The following is a 17,462-nucleotide window of genomic DNA, read 5'->3' as shown; positions in this document are numbered from 1 at the left end:
ACAGAAATATTCCCATATTCAAAACAAACAAAGACATACTATAATAAAAATTGAATGTATACTTATTTTACTAAATATTCATTGCAATGTTCACATTACAATGTGTGCAAAATTGCTGTTCTGGGTTAAATACCCTGAAGAAAATTCATTTAGAACAACTGAATATTTGAGTCAAACCACGGTTATATAATTTTGACATTAGAAACTTAAAAATTGAAGATCAGAATTAAGTTAAAATTCTGTCTAAATATTCCACTGTAACACATACTAAAAACGTCTTTGATTGTAATAGTTTACTGGGTTGGTAAACTAAAAGTGAGAGGATTAAGCATTTGATTGATTCATTTGAAACCAAAACTATTTTATATTGAAAATATAAAAGGAAAACGTATTATTACACAATAAATGACAGAGAAAACATTTTTTAAAAGAAGTGTATAAAATACCATTTGTTATAACAATGTAAACAAATTATTGGATGGGTGGTATCTTTAAGCATCTGTGTTAAAAATGCAAACCCTGATTTTGTTACTTTATGAGATTAAAATTCAAATGTTTTGTTTCCTGATAAATTTAATAGATTAACAAATTTTTAAAACTTTCATTCAAACATACTTTTGACCATGTAGAACCATGTGGAAAGCCAAATGTTGGTGGGGGGGAGGGTTTAAGCATATTTTGATCACATTACAATATTATTTTCCAGAAATGTGAAAAGATGGTCAGAATTTGTTGTGGTATTTAACGTAAAATTCAAGAGAAAAATTTCCTCAAGCAAAGGAGCAAAATGGTGGAACATATTTACATAAAGTGAGGAATACTTGATATTTTATTTGTGAATGTAGCAAACTTAAGGAAAGAATTGGGATATTTGTTTTCAGAGTAGTTGGCTAGCTGTGATTTGTTCTGTTACGATATTGTTATTTTTTATATTTTAATCAAGAAATGTACACTTGTACAAGCCTTGGTAAATATGTGTACTGTAATTCTAATGGATTTTTCAAAATGAGTTACAATTGTCTAGGTGGCATTTGCTGTTCTTCAAATTATAAAACAATCATAGTCAGAGAATATTGTACATTATAGGTAATTAAAAAGACTACAGAAATAATATTTGAGCAAAATTTTAATCCAATAAATTTTACTTGAAGTTTATAAAAAATACCCACAAGACATTCAATCCAATTTACTATTCTAACTTAATAAAAACATATCTTGTTTAGTATTTAGTACGTTTGAACAAAATATGTTTATAATTAGTGAAGAATTGTAGGTGCAAGTACTTTGTTAAGTGAGTCAAAAATTGTAAATAATTTGTACTAGGTTTAGTTAAGGCGTACTGTATTTTAGTTGCTCTAAACATTGCTGCTTGCAAGGGTATTTAATAATTAAGAAAAATTTATCATTTACTCATGCATTATGTTAATGTTACTCATCAGTTAAATACAATGTTATAATAGCAAGCTATTTCAAACTTAAAACAAGCAGGATAAACACAATATGCGTGAAAGACACTGTTGCATTTTCATGGAGTTGTTCAAAGATATTATACAGTTATACTGTTTTTATGAAAAAAATAAAATTTAATTTAAATGAAAGAGAAATAGTTGTAAAATTTGAGTTACTATTGAATCAAAAGAGTAATGAAACTCAAAATGGAGAAGTGTTTTTTACAATGTAAAATAAAAGTCTAAGATTTATCAGAAAGAAAAATAAAGTAACTGATGAAAATATGGATAACCAACGCATATTATAAATTATGATACTATAAATGATATATTATAAATGATTAGACATGAACATTTCAAAGAATAGTTTATTTCCTTTAGGATATGTCCATGTATCAGAAAGCCATATAGTCACATTAAGTGATTAAATAACAAAATTCTCCATATTTTTCTCTTCTTTAATTGTAATAAAATAATGTATAAAACACCGAATGTATGTTTTTTAGCAAATGACGAAGGTAGGATGTGCAAGAACATTTGAAATCTGTAGCATCACAGGAATCAATGGCTTTCAAATGGACACCTACGTACATATATGCCAGGCTTTCAAATCATAAAGTAGATCTAATATATATTTTCAAATGAAACTACACTGTTAATTGTGACTGAAATCATTTTTAATGAGGTAGTAATAACAGATTTAGAGTTATTGGTTTAAATATGAGCACAAGATTGTACGATAACATGATTTTTATTGTAAAAGGAGTAGTAATTGAAATAAATGATTACTGACACACACCTGTATTTTAAGACCAAATATTTTCAATTTCTTTTACTACTTTTCTGTAAATGCTACAAAAATTCTAATCACACCCGTTACTTCCGTGTTTATGTGGCAGTGAAATCTCACGAGACGATGCCTGAGATTTGGTATGACGATGGAATTGTGGGAAAAGTAGTTCCATTTGACTTCAAACCGAAGCGAAAGAGCCGAGATAAACCACAAGTCCCGCAATGCAACATGCTCTCGGCGCCGTCTCGGAAATGGCTGCAGGCTCGCAGAGTGATTGACGTGCATCTGAACTAATGGCCAGTGGGATAGAGCGGTGGTTCCCGTATTAGCCAATGAATGCGTGGGAGAGGGCGGTTGCTTCCGGAGACGTGTCCTCTTATCACTTTCCCCGGCCGCCGGGACCTCGTTAGTGTTGAAGTGATGGGTTCCGAGCTGAATGTGGGCTTTCTGTCCGCGCTTGACTTCTTTTACTGGCTCGGGGTGGGCGCCGTGACCTGGTTTTCGCTGAAAATAGTGTGCCAGTTGCTGAGTGGAGCTCGGGCATTTGTGTTTGGAACGGGCGTCAAGGTGGAGAGCTTTGGTCGCTGGGCAGGTGAGTGGCGTGGCGGGCGCGGGCGGCGAGTACAGCCGAGCCTGCAGGCGGGCTTTGAAATTCTGACAGATATGCCGTGGAGTCGCTGTGGTTGGCATCCTCTTCATTTGCCTTCGTTCCGAAACTTGCCCCCACCCCCCAACACACACACTTTGCCTTACACGCTGAACTTGGCACCCCCTAATGGGACAGGCTGGTTTGTGTTCACTGGAGTTTTGCAGAGGAGATTTGAGTGCTCTAGTTCTTAGTGGAGTAGGGCATTAGACAAAAACGGAATCAAGAGGGTCACTGTTTAAAACAATGGGCCACCGTTTTAAAGCATACGAAGATCTCTTCCCCCCCCCAACTCAAAAGTCGAAACAAAACATTAGTATTTTTTTAAGGCAGATAGAAGCAAAAGTGATACACAGTACGTAAACAAGTCGAAATAGTCATGCCGACCAAAATTCTTATCTAATTTGTTCCTATTTTTTCCAGGTTTGGTCTAAACCCTCTAAATTAGGAGTCCCTACTTTTTTGATGTAATGGACCAATAACATTAAACAAGAGGTCCATGGGGCCAAGTTGGGTACCCAACCTTGAAATCTTTCCTATTCATGTACTTGTCAAGTACCATTTAAATGTTCTTAATGTACTTGCCTCAACTACTCACTTTGGCAGCTCATTCCATGTTCTGACTGCTCTCTGGGTGAAAAGTTGCCACTCATGTTCCTATGAAATCTCTTCCCCCTCACCTTAAACCTGTACCTACTAGTTGTTGATTCCCTGGCCCTGAGGAAAAAGATGGCTCATTCACCCTGTCCAAGCCCATCATAATTTAATACACCTTTATAAGGTCACTCCTGATAAGCTGCTATCATTAAGTCAACTGTGATTGGAAACTAGTAAATAAGGGCAAAAATTGGAATCTACATTCCTATCTAGTGTTTGTGCTCATACTTTGCCTAACTTTGATTCCTGTCTTTACCTGACTGAGTCTTCTTGTATTCATTGTGGTTTCAGGTCATTATACTTGTTTGTTTCAACATTCAGGATTTTATGTGGAACCTGGTTACCTTTTTGATAATTGTACTTCAAATATCATTACAAATGTTTCCCTTAGTTTTCATTTAAAAGGACATTCACAATGTTAAACTTATCTGACGTTCAAAATGAATTCTAAAGTACCACTTGGAGGACTGAGCACTACTTGGTATGAAAGAATGGTGATAATTGAACATGTAGTCAAGGGGTGAAGGGTAAGGAGTAATGGTCAACTGATGCTTTTCTGACTGGAAGGTAATATGTAGGATCAGTTTATACCATAGGCATTTTGGACAAAGAGTCTCACACACAATGCTGGAGGAATTCACCAGGGCAAGAGTAACCAGTTGATGTTTCGAGCCGAGACCTTCATTGGGACTGGGCCCAAGACATCGACTGTACTCTTTTTCCATAGCTGCTGCCTGACCTGCTGAGTTCCTCCAGCATTTTGTGTGTGTTGCTTTGGATTTCCAGAATTTGCGGATTTTCTTTTTTTTGTTGGACAACGTATACTGTGTTGAAGGTTTCAGATGTCACTATACTTAAGGAGCCATAATTAAACTGAATTTAAAGCATCATGTAACATAATCAACATATTACTCACAAGCTGCTCCCCCCAAAAGAAAAATGTGGTTCTGCTTCCAGTTGCTATTTACCACGCTCTAATAGGTCCTGTTTCTGTCTATTTTGCTTATGAGTACAGCACTAGTAGCTGTCTGTGTTCTTGCTTCTCGCCCTTCAGAAGCTTACTCTGGCTTTCGCATTTCCATCCTGCTATCTTGCTTTATCTGAGTTTTTTTCTTTTGTGCCTCCATCTATTATTCACCTGCCACTGTTCCTCAACTCCACCTCTGCTCACCTCCCCTACCTGTCACAATCTGTCTATCGCTCCTCGGTCCACATACATCTTGGATTCCTGTCTTACCAATCCCTTTCTCATTATACTGACCATCTCGCCTTTGTACTGTCAGTCCTGATCCAGGTTTTCACCCAAAATGTTGATAACTCCTCCCCCCCCCACAGATGCTGCTCCATCCAGTGAGTTCCTCCAGCAGGTCATTTACGTCAAATATGATTAGTTGCACAAGGTCTGAACTTGAAGGTTCTGGGTGAGAGATCTGAAAGTCTGAGATTAAAGTTTTCAGCAAGCTAAAGCTGGAATGCTCGGATAAGGTCGTTCTATCTTTACTGCCTGAGACCAACATCAGTCATCCTATATTTTGCCAACTGGACTTAGCAAGCAAATTCTATTGCTGGATTTTGAGTGAGAGATCCTGAATTTATAGTGGTTTAGTACAGAAAAAAAGTTTGGGCAGCACACTTTCACTGTTGCTAGGTAGAAATCTTAGAACTTGTTCAACAGCTTGCTTAAAGTTTCCATTCCTCTGCACTTTTAAAATAACACATTTTCTTATCAAGAATAATATTTGAAAATGCATCTGCCGCATTGTTTATCATGGGATGCAGATTGCCCTTGATGTGAAGGAATTTGCAGACAACACACACTTAGCAGTATTTTTCAACTGTGAAGGGCATAGTGATTAGATCAGGATAGAAACTGGTGGAATGGACATGTTATAGTCAATGTCGCAGAATGCATAATGATGCATCTTGGTGGGAAGACAGGTGATGTAAAGTATACTGTTCCAACAAGGGTGTAGGCACAGAAAGACTTGGGAGAATGATCACACCTTATTGAAAGTTGAGCAACTGGGCTTTGTTAACAAAGTACAAAGGTAGGGAATTCATATTAAACCTTAATTTAAGAAAGATGCACTATCATGTCCACAACTGGATTATTCACTTCTGGTTGGCACATTATGGGAAGATGTGAACATTATAGAAAAGGCCCAGAAATGACTTGCAGAATGGAAAGTAGGTTGTTTTCTTTGGAGGGGGTCAAGGACAAGAGGCCACAGGTGAAAGCGAAAGCAGATAAGAATGACTTAAAAGAAATACAGCATGTTTGAAATCTTGAATGCATTTTGTGCACACATGGCATTGACAAGTTCCACTAACCTTGGAGGGAATTGCTGGATAAAGAATTGCAGGGTCATGAAGAATGGGAATTAACTGTTCTGGTGGAGAGCATGGGCTGCCTTCACTGTAACCATTCTACGATTGGTTGCCTTGATTTGTTGTATTATGATTGGTGACAGTGCGGCTGCAAGGGTGTTCCTCCAATGATCTGTCCTTGTTCTTCACTTTCTGTTTGTACCTTAATGGTTGATAGTTATTTTATTAGAAAGATAAAGATCTAAGTATTCATTCCAGTTATCTGCTCAATAACTTCAATCTTTGATTCTTCTTAAGGATGTGTTGTTGAGTCACCCTCTTGATCTGTAGTCAGCATGGAGAATGGTGGGATGTGAGGTAGTGGTCCACTGAGGAACGTACCTCTGATGGCAGAGAGGCTTCAAGGAGTTAGAAGGGAAGTTATGCCACTGAATGACTATAAAACCTCTTGCTAATTGTCTACAGAAATGCTTCTTGTTTCACAACACTCCTTCACCATTACCCTCAATCAGACTTGGATATCAGAATCTGTGCCATATGTCATTTCATGTCTGAATTGCATCTAGATTTTGTAGCTTGTCAACATAGGCAGCTTCACATAACTGGCAAACATCCTCACTTCTGATTTTGTGAAGGAGGGGACGTTACTGAACCAAATGAAAATTGTAAGATCACAGATATTTCCCCCATGGAACTCATTACAATGTCAGTTGTGTTTTAAGCACAGCAACCTGACTGCAATGATCATTATTTTTGGCATTAAAAATTGCCTTCAATGCCTTTTTCACTCTCTTCTATAATAGGGTACTCAGTCATGACTGAGTGGTCAAGTTGGCTTCTTGCAAATTTATAGTGAAGAAAGTGTATGTATTACTTTTTTGTAGGACAGATGTGAGCATGCGGAACTTGCTGTTGATTGCACACTTGTGTTGTCCAGGGAGATGGGAACCAGAGTGATGGGGCTAAGGATGGGGTAGTTGATTTACAAACAGAAGTAGTGTGTAGTGAGACTGCTAGCAAGGACAGGCTGATGACAGGGCAGAGTTGTAGTCAACAGGATGAGTTGCAAGGTCAAAAGGGGGACAAAATCGAAAAGGGTGATGAGTACAGGACTGATGGTGTTACATTTGAATGCATGCAATATAACGACTAAGATGGATGAATGTGTAGCACAGTTAGAGATCGGCAGGGTTGACAATGTTGGCATCATTGAGTCATGGCTGAAAGAAGCTGATAGCTGGGAGCTTAATGTCCAAGGATACCTGTTGTATCAAAAGGACAGGTGGGTAGGCACAAGGGGTGTGATGGTTCTGTTCATCAAAGTAAATGAAATCACATCCTTAGAAAGAGGTGACATAAGATTAGAATGTGTAGAATCCTTGTGGGTAGAGCTAAGAAGCTGCAAGGGTAAAAAGACCCTAATAGGAGTTATATACAGGCCTCCGAACAGTAGTAAGATGTGGTCTACAAATAGCAATGGGAGATAGAAGAGACATGTCAACAAGGCAATGTTACAATAACCATGGGGTATTTCTATGTGCAGATAGATTGGGGAAATCAGGTCGGTGCTGGATTCTGAAAGGAGGAATTTGTAGAAGGCCTTCAAGCTAGCTTTTTAGAGCAGCTTGTGGTTGAGCCCACTCGGGGATCAGTTACTCTGGTTTGGAAATTGTATCATAAACAGGAACTGATTAGAAAACTTAAGGTAAAGGAACGCTTCGGGGGAGTCGTCATAATATGGTAGAATTCACCCGGCAATTTGAGAGGGAGAAGCTAAAGTCAGATGTAGTAGTATTACAGTGGAGTAAATGGAATAACAGAGGCATGAGAGAAGAACTGGTCAGTATTTATTGGAAGGGGACACCAGCAGGGATGACAACAGAACAGCAATGGCTGGAATTTCTGAGAGCAATTCAGAAGGTGCAGGATAGATGATCCCAAACAAGTAATAGGCAAGATGACACAACCATGGCTGACAAGGGATGTCAAAGCCAACAGAGAGAGCATATAATAGAGCAAAAATTAGTGGGAAGTTTGGGGATTGTGAAGCTTTCCAGAAAAGTTGGGCTATTTTCCAAAATGCAATAAAAACAAAAATCTGTGATCTGTTAATTCACGTGAACCTTTATTTAACTGACAAAAGTACAAAGAAAAGATTTTCAATAGTTTTACTGACCAACTTAATTGTATTTTGTAAATATACACAAATTTAGAATTTGATGGCTGCAACACACTCAACAAAATTTGGGACGGAATTAAAATAAGATTGAAAAGTGCACAGAATATTCAAGTAACACCGGTTTGGAAGATTCCACATTAAGCAGGCTAATTGGTAGCAGGTGAGGTATCATGACTGGGTATAAAAGTAGCGTCCATCAAAGGCTCAGTCTTTGCAAGCAAGGATAGGTCATGGCTCACCCCTTTGTACCAAAATTCGTGAGAGAATTGTTAGTCAGTTCAAAAGGAACATTTCTCAACACAAGATTGCAGAGAATTTAGGTCTTTCAACATTACAGTACATAATATTGTGAAAAGATTCAGAGAATTCAGAGACATCTCAGTGCATAAAGGGCAAGATCGGAAACCACTGTTGAATGCGCATGATCTTCGAGTCCTCAGGCGGCACTGCCTAAAACATACACTGCAGAGAGACAGAGCGGTGTAAAATGAGGGTAGAAGCAAAAAGTAGTAAGGTGAAAAGTAAAAGTGGCAGGCCGGCAAAACCAGGGCAAAAATCAAAAAGGGCCACTTTTCAACATAATTGTATAAGGGCTAAGAATGGTGTAAAAGCGAGCCCGAAGGCTTTGTGTGTCAATGCAAGGAGCATTTGTAACAAGGTGGATGAATTAAAAGTGCAGATTGTTATTAATGAATATGATATAGTTGGGATCACAGAGACATGGCTCCAGGGTGACCAGGGATGGGAGCTCAACATTCAGCGATATTCAATATTCAGGAGGGATAGACATGAAAGAAAAGGAGGTGGGGTGGCATTGCTGGTTGGAGAGGAGATTAACGCAATAGAAAGGAAGGACATTAGCCGAGAGGATGTGGAATCGATATGGGTAGAGCTGCATAACACTAAGGGGCAGAAAACGCTGGTGGGAGTTGTGTACAGGCCACCTAACAATAGTAGTGAGGTTGGGGACGGTATTAAACAGGCAATTAGAAATGTGTGCGTTAAAGGAACAGCAGTTATAATGGGTGACTTCAATCTACATATAGATTGGGTGAACCAAATTGGTAAGGGTGCTGAGGAAGAGGATTTATTGGAATGTATGCGGGATAGTTTTTTGAACCAACATGTCAAGGAACCAACTAGAGAGCAAGCTATTCTATTCTGGGCTAGTTCCTGAGGATTGGAGGGTGGCTAATGTAACCCCACTTTTTAAAAAAGGAGGGAGAGAGAAACCGGGGAATTATAGACCGGTTAGCCTGACATCGGTGGTGGGGAAAATGCTAGAGTCAGTTATCAAAGATGTGATAACAGCACATTTGGAAAGCGGTGAAATCATTGGACAAAGTCAGCATGGATTTGTGAAAGGAAAATCATGTCTGACGAATCTCACAGAATTTTTTGAGGATGTAACTAGTAGAGTGGATAGGGGAGAACCTGTGGATGTGGTATATTTGGATTTTCAAAAGGCTTTTGACAAGGTCCCACACAGGAGATTAGTGTGCAAACTTAAAGCACACGATATTGAGGGTAAGGTATTGATGTGGATAGAGAATTGGTTGGCAGACAGGAAGCAAAGAGTGGGAATAAACGGGACCTTTTCAGAATGGCAGGCAGCGACACGTGGGGTACCGCAAGGCTCAGTGCTGGGACCCCTGTTGTTTACAATATATATTAATGACTTCATGAGGGAATTAAATGCAGCATCTCCAAGTTTGCGGATGATATGAAGCTGGGCGGCAGTGTTAGCTGTGAGGAGGATGCTAAGAGGATGCAGGGTGACTTGGGTAGGTTAGGTGAGTGGGCAAATTCATGGCAGATGCAATTTAATGTGGATAAATGTGAGGTTATCCACTTTGGTGGCAAAAACAGGAAAACAGATTATTATCTGAATGGTGGTTAATTAGGAAAAGAGGAGGTGCAACAAGACCTGGGTGTCATTATACACCAGTCATTGAAAGTGGGCATGCAGGTACAGCAAGCGGTGAAAAAGGCGGATGGTATGCTGGCATTCATAGCAAGAGGATTCGAGTGCAGGAGCAGGGAGGTACTACTGCAGTTGTACAAGGCCTTGGTGAGACCACACCTGGAGTATTGTGTGCAGGTTTGGTCCCCTAATCTGAGGAAAGACATCCTTGCCATAGAGGGAGTACAAAGAAGGTTCACCAGATTGATTCCTGGGATGGCAGGACTTTCATATGATGAAAGACTGGATCGACTAGGCTTATACTCGTCGGAATTTAGAAGATTGAGGGGGGATCTTATTGAAACATATAAAATCCTAAAGGGATTGGACAGGCTAGATGCAGGAAGATTGTTCCCGATGTTGGGGAAGTCCAGAACGAGGGGTCACAGTTTGAGGATAAAGGGGAAGCCTTTTAGGACCGAGATGAGGAAAAACTTCTTCACACAGAGAGTGGTGAATCTGTGGAATTCTCTGCCACAGGAAGCAGTTGAGGCCAGTTCATTGGCTATATTTAAGAGGGAGTTAGATATGGCCCTTGTGGCTAAAGGGATGAGGGGGTATGGGGGGAAAGCTGGTACAGGGTTCTGAGTTGGATGATCAGCCATGATCATACTGAATGGTGGTGCAGGCTTGATGGGCTGAATGACCTACTCCTGCACCTATCTTCTCTGTTTCTATCTCTTTACTGTAGTCTACGTGACGGCTTTTAACCCTTCCTCCAAGTCAGGACACATGGAATTCTCATTGTGCTTGGTTTCCACTTCAGCAGTATCCACATTCAGCAGATATTCCTGCATAGATTTCACTAATAAATATTTCTTCATATTCAGAAGCATCCTGTAAATTCTTTTGCTTATAAGCATGTACCTTTCTCCATTTGGTGTGTACAGGTTTCTGTCCTTCCAACCACCTTAATAGTGCTCCAACTGCCTTGTAGGTTTTGCTTGTCTCCTAAGTCAAAATCAACTATTGAGTCAGCTGTAAATTTGCACGCCATCATATGAGTGCAGGCTCTATATGTTCTTAATAGGTTGAAGCTCAGCCCATGTTGGTCTTTGAATCTCTTTTGTAAGAATGTTAAACCTCTTTGGAGCATTTATCTGTCTTTTCCATGTCAGGTGGTTGGTGAGAAATAACCTGACTGCGTTCATAGTTCCACTTGTATTCTTGTGTATCTTGGCTTGGCTTTGATTGGAGCAAGTTGAGGTATATCAACCATTCGTATTGTTCCATCAAGTTTGTATTTCAAGTTTCTCGGTTTCAGTATCTCTGAGTATCTATCCTGGACTCCACATGACGAAGCAGCTACAAGGAAGGCATGGCAGCGGCTATATTTCATCAGGAGTTTGAGGAGATTTGCTATGTCACCAAAGACTGTCAAAAATTTTTACAGATATAATGTGGAGAGCATTCTAACTGGCTGCTTCACTGTCTGGTATGGGGGGGGGGGTGGTTCTACCTCACAGGATTGAAATAAGCTGCAGAGTTGTAAACTTATTCAGCTCCATCATTGGCACTCGCCTTCCCAGCATCGAGGATATCTTCAAGGAGCGATGCCTCAAAAAGACAGCATCCATCATTAAGGATCCCCACCACCCAGGTCATGCCTGTTTTCCCATTGCTACCATCAGGAAGGAGGCACAGAAGCCTGAAGGCACACTCTTAATTTGGGAAAGCTTCTTGCCCTCTGCCATCCAGTTTCTGAATGGATATTGAACCTATGAACACTACCTCACTGCTTTTTAAAAATTTCTATTTTTGCACTACTTATTTAATTTAACGGGCCCTGGTGGAGGACTTTATCAAATGGTGCAAGCTGAATCATCTGCGGCTCAACATCAGTGAGACAAAGCAGATGCTGATGGACTCTGGGAATGTTCCCTGTTATTATTGATGGTGAGGATGTGGATGTGATGGTGAAGTACCTGGGGGTGCACCTGGATGACAGACGTGAGTGGAGCACCAACACTGGCTGTGTACAAAAAGGGCCAGAGTTGCCTCTACTTCCTGAGGAGACTGAGGTTCTTTGGAGTATGCAGGTCTCCTTTGCAAGTTCTACCAGTGTGTTGTCGCCAGTACATTTCTCAATGCAATGGTGTGTTGGGGCAATAGCATCAACACAGGTGATACCAGTATGCTCAATAAGCTGAATAGAAAGTCTAGCTCTGATATGGGAGTCAAACTGGACACGCTGGAGGCTGTGGTAGAACAAAGGACCCCACAGAAATCCTGGCAATTCTGGACCATATTTCTCACCCTCTGCTTGCCACCTTGGCTGAACAGAGGAGCACTTCTAGTAATCGACTTAAGACAACTGCGCTGCTGAAAAGAGCACTCTGAGGTCACTTTTACCCTTGGCCATTAGGCTCTATAATAAGTCAACCTGTAGCTGAGGAAGTGATGAGTCCTCCCCCCCCCCCCCCATTAGACTGTTTGAAGTAACTTAATTTTTATCTCTTACTTTTCTTCTAATATTTGTACAAACGTTTGTATATCTGTGCACTTGAAAATCTACGGTGACATTGTAAGTTTTCTTTGGGATTAATGAAGTATCTATCTAAAACTGCTTATTGTAATTCAGTTTTTTCTATTTGTATTGCATTGTACTGCTGCTGCAAAGACAAATTTCATGACGTATGTTGGTGATATTAAATCTGATTCAGATTATTGCCTTCATCATTTGAGCCATTAGAGGTCATTGTAGAATCTGTCATGTGCATCCTGGAGTTCCTCTGAATTTAGATGGTGACGTTGTTTCAACAAATTCTATTTTGTAAGGAGCATGTCCCAAGGAGGAGGGCCAGGGACTGTACTGCCCTCTGAGGTCCCTTGTGTGTTTCTTGATACCGCTTCAGTTTGTCTTTGCGCATTTTGAATCAATTGCATTTTTTTCTGTTCTCCCTCTTGCTCAGTGAATGCTCTTTAGACTTCTTACTGTCGTGTTGATTTCATTATTTGACACAGTTTACCTTTTCCTTTTCTCACTTGTTTAGCTAACATATATTTGATAGTCCAGTAGAATATGGTCCATCTCATTTAATTGTGGTAAGTCTGCAAACATCCATCTAATATTTTTCCTTCCACATTCTCTGGATCTTACCTCATGGCTGTTTAATATCATCTAGTAGCCAAATTTCATTAGATTCGATATTGATGTATTTCATTCATTTTTCTTCATTAATATCAGGTTGGAATACTAAGTTTGGCTAAGAACCCAAACCCTCATTCATCTGTTCATATACAACAACTGGAGGTTTAGCTTTCCTGTAGAGGTTTCTCTGAATTTGCTATAGCATCAAATCTTAATCAAGTCGCAACTAAAATGTGCCCAGCTAACCACTTCTAGAAGATTGAGGGCCAGGTTATTGGACCTTTTCTCTGAGACCAAGGGTCAGTGCACTTTAACTTCAAATCAAAGCATGAGAAGTAGAGCAGAGTCTCTTCTTCACCCTTGTTAGATCTGACTTTAATTGATATTTTCTTTGCAGTTTAAAAATGAATTGTCTGGTTGTATTTTATATAATTGTATATACAAGTAACTGCCTAGTATTCTTTCTAGTGGTCATAGTATGTACAGTGATGTGCAAAAGTTTGGGCATCCCTGGTCAAAATTTCTGTTACTGTGAATAGCTAAGTGAGTAAAAAATGAACTGATTTCCAAAAAGCATAAAGTTAAAGATGACACATTTCTTTAATATTTTAAGCAAGAAAACTTTATTTCCATCTTTTACAGTTTCAAAGTAACAAAAAAGGAAAAGGGCCCGAAGCAAAAGTTTGGGCACCCTGCATGGCCGTACTCAGTAACACCCCCTTTGGCAAGTATCACAGCTTGTAAATGCTTTTTGTAGCCAGCTAAGAGTCTTTCAATTCTTGTTTGGGGGATTTTTGCCCATTCTTCCTTGCAAAAGGTTTCTGCTTCTGTGAGATTCTTGGGCCGTCTTGCATGCACTGCTCTTTTGAGATCTATCCACAGACTCTCGATGATGTTTAGGTCAGGGGACTGTGATGGCCATGGCAGAACCTTCAGCTTGCACCTCTTGAGGTAGTCCATTGTGGATTTTGAGGTGTGCTTAGGATCATTATTCTGTTGTAGAAGCCATCCTCTTTTTATCTTTGGCTTTTTTAACAGACGTGTGATGTTTGCTTCCAGAATTGTAAAAGTTCTATCTTAACTTCATCAGTCCGCAGGACTTGTTTCCAAAATGCATCAGGCTTGTTTATATGTTCCTTTGAACCTTTTGAATAGAACTTTTTGGCTGCAATGAGCAAAGGTATGTTTGGAGAAAAAAGGGTGCAGAATTTCATGAAAAGAACCCTCTCTCCAACTGTTAAGCATGGGGGTGGATCAATCATGCCTTGGGCTTGTTTTGCATGGGGAACATTTACTGGTAGAGGGAAGAATGAATTCAATTAAATACCAGTGAATTCTGGAAGCAGACATCACACCGTCTGTAAAAAAAAAAGCCGAAGATGAAAAGAGGATGGCTTCTACAACAGGGTAATGATCCTAAACACACCTCAAAATCCACAATGGACTACCTCAAGAGGCGCAAGCTGAAGGTTCTGCCATGGCCCTCACAGTCCCCTGACCTAAACATCATTGAGAGTCTGTGGATAGACCTCAAAAGAGCAGTGCATGCAAGACGGCCCAAGAATCTCTCAGAACTAGAAGCATTTTGCAAGGAAGAATGGGCGAAAATCCCCCAAACAAGAATTGAAAGACTCTTAGCTGGCTATAAAAAGTGTTTACAAGCTGTGATACTTGCCAAAAGGGGTGTTACTGAGTACTGCCATGCAGGGTGCCCAAATTTTTGTTTCGGGCACTTTTCCTTTTTTGTTATTTTCAAACTATAAAAGATGGAAATAAAAAAAAGTTTTCTTGCTTAAAATATTAAAGAAATGTTATCTTTAACTTTGCCTTTTGGAAATCAGGTCATCTTTTACTCAGCTATTCACAGTAACAGAAATTTTGACTGGGGTGCCCAAACTTTTGCATGCCACTGTATATACAGTTGATCAATGTGTTCCCGAGTGACTATTTTCAAGGGATGTTGGAAACTTGGTTCGGAAAAAGAGAGAAATCTACAATAAATATAGGCAGCTTGGAGTAAATGAGGTGCTCGAGGAATATAAGGAATGTAAAAAGAATCTTAAGAAAGAAATTAGAAAAGCTAAAAGAAGATATGAGGTTGCTTTGGCAAGTAAGGTGAAAATAAATCCAAAGGGTTTCTACAATTATATTAATAACAAAGGGATAGTGGGGGATAAAATTGGTCCCTTAGGGAATCAGAGTGGACAGCTATGTGCGGAGCCAAAAAAGATGGGGGAGATTTTAAACAATTTCTTTTCTTCGGTATTCACTAAGGAGAAGGATATTGAATTGTGTAAGGGAAACAAGTAGGGTAGTTATGGAAACTATGATGATTAAAGAAGAGGAAGTACTGGCGCTTTTAAGGAATACAAAAGTGGATAAGTCTCCAGGTCCTGACAGGATATTCCCTAGGACTTTGAGGGGAGTTAGTGTAGAAATATCAGGGGCTCTGACAGAAATACAGGTGTCCCCAGCTTTTCGAATGTTCGCTTTACGAAACCTCACTGTTACGAAAGACCTACATTAGTACCCTGTTTTCGCTAACAGAAGGTGTTTTCACTGTTACGAAAAAAGCAGCACGCGAAAAAAAATCAGCGCGCGCCCCGAGCAGCCGCTCTCCCCTGGATTCGGAACGGCATTCCTTAAACACGTGTCTGTGAGCAGCCGTTTGCAAGATGAGTTCTATGGTATCGGAAAAGCCTGAAAGAGCTCGTAAGGGTGTTACACTTAGCATAAAACTAGACATAATTAAGCGTTTTGATCGTGGTGAACTAAGTAAGGACTAAGTGAGTTTGGCTTGTAGAAGCTGACGAAGATGATGTTGAAGAGGTTTTGGCATCCCATGACCAAGAACTGATAGATGAAGAGCTGATGCAATTGGAAGAGGAAAGGATAACAATCGAAACTGAATGAGTAATGATAAAGTACAACTTGAATTTTGAAAGGGTACGTAGGTTTAGGGGATATTTGCAGGATGGTTTGAGTGCTTACAAAGAACTGTATGATAGAAAAATGCGTGAGGCTCAGCAGTCAAGCAAGCCTTCCACATCAGCCACAGCAGACGATGAACCTCGACCTTCGACATCGAGGCAGGAAGTCATAGGAGAAGATGAGCTGCCTGCTCAAATGGAAGCAGATGACGAGATGACACCCCAGTGTCCCGCCAACCCAACACCCAGGCCACAGACAGATACCTATTCGCGGAGAATGCAGCAGTGGCCGGGAGACGCACAGCACATCTTTAAGAAAAAAGCCAAAATAAACATGCTAATTAATTAGGTGCTGCCCGACACGTAATTGTCGGCTCAGATCAGAGGTGATACAATCGGCATTGATCTGGGCGGACAATTACGTGCTGGGCGGCATCTAATTAATTAACATGTTTATTTCAGCTTTTTTTCTTAAAGATGTGCCGTGTACCTCCTGGCTACCGCTGCATGCTTCGCGGATCGGTATCAGTTCACTGCCCGGAGGGTGGGGGCCACTGCACCACCCGAACTCTGACTGAGTCTAACACACCACCATCAGTGTGCTCCGCGCTTTCCCAATTCCGGTAAGTGATACTACACTGTACATACATTATTTCTACTTTATATCGACTGTATTTTTACGTGTTATTTGGTATGATTTGGCAGTTTCATAGCTTAAAGGTTACTGGAGTGTGCTTGCACCGTGTTTTTGCTGACGGTGCTTGCGTGAGATTTTCGCTACAGAGAACAGTTCAGGCAATGATTGTGGAAAAGTATTTCTACTTTATATAAGCTGTGTATTTATCATATTCCTGCTTTTGCTGTATGTTACTGTTATTTTAGGTTTTATGCGTTATTTGGCATGATTTGGTAGGTTATTTTTGGGTCTGTGAATGTTCACAAAATTTTGCCATATAAATAAATGGTAATTGCTTCTTCGCTTTACGACATTCCGGCTTGTGAACCATTTCATCGGAACGCTCTACCTTCGGATGGTGGGGGAAACCTGTATTTCAAATGTCATTAGAAACAGGGATGGTGCCGGAGGATTGGCGTACTGCTCATGTGGTTCCATTGGTTAAAAAGGGTTCTAAGAGTAAACCTGGCAATTATCGGCCTGTGAGTTTGACGTCAATGGTGGGTAAATTAATGGAAAGTATTCTTAGAGATGGTATATGTAATTATCTAGATAGACAGGGTCTGATTAGGAATAGTCAACATGGATTTGTGCGTGGAAGGTCATGTTTGACAAATCTTATTGAATTTTTTGAAGAGGTTACTAGGAAAATTGACAAGGGTAAAGCGGTGGATGTTGTCTATATGGACTTCAGTAAGGCCTTTGACAAGGTTCCACAGGGAAGGTTAGTTAGGAAGGTTCAATCGTTAGG

The 17,462-nt window shown here is 40.0% G+C and overlaps 1 protein-coding gene across 1 annotated transcript in view; it reads left to right on the top strand.

Annotated features, from left to right (window-relative positions):
• The first annotated feature begins 2,605 nt into the window (after window positions 1-2,605).
• hsd17b12a (hydroxysteroid (17-beta) dehydrogenase 12a) overlaps window positions 2,606-17,462 on the top strand; it is a 196,842-nt gene continuing 181,985 nt past the window's right edge. Inside the window, exon 1 of the mRNA XM_063061789.1 lies at window positions 2,606-2,833. Within this exon, the coding sequence (XP_062917859.1) occupies window positions 2,662-2,833 (172 nt within the window). The 5' untranslated portion in view covers window positions 2,606-2,661. The remainder of the gene's footprint in view (window positions 2,834-17,462) is intronic.

Source organism: Mobula hypostoma, chromosome 11 (assembly GCF_963921235.1).
Source record: "Mobula hypostoma chromosome 11, sMobHyp1.1, whole genome shotgun sequence".
Taxonomy (NCBI): domain Eukaryota; kingdom Metazoa; phylum Chordata; class Chondrichthyes; order Myliobatiformes; family Myliobatidae; genus Mobula; species Mobula hypostoma.
The sequence above is the reverse complement of the archived record's forward strand: the minus strand, read 5'-3'. Positions and strand labels throughout refer to the sequence as shown.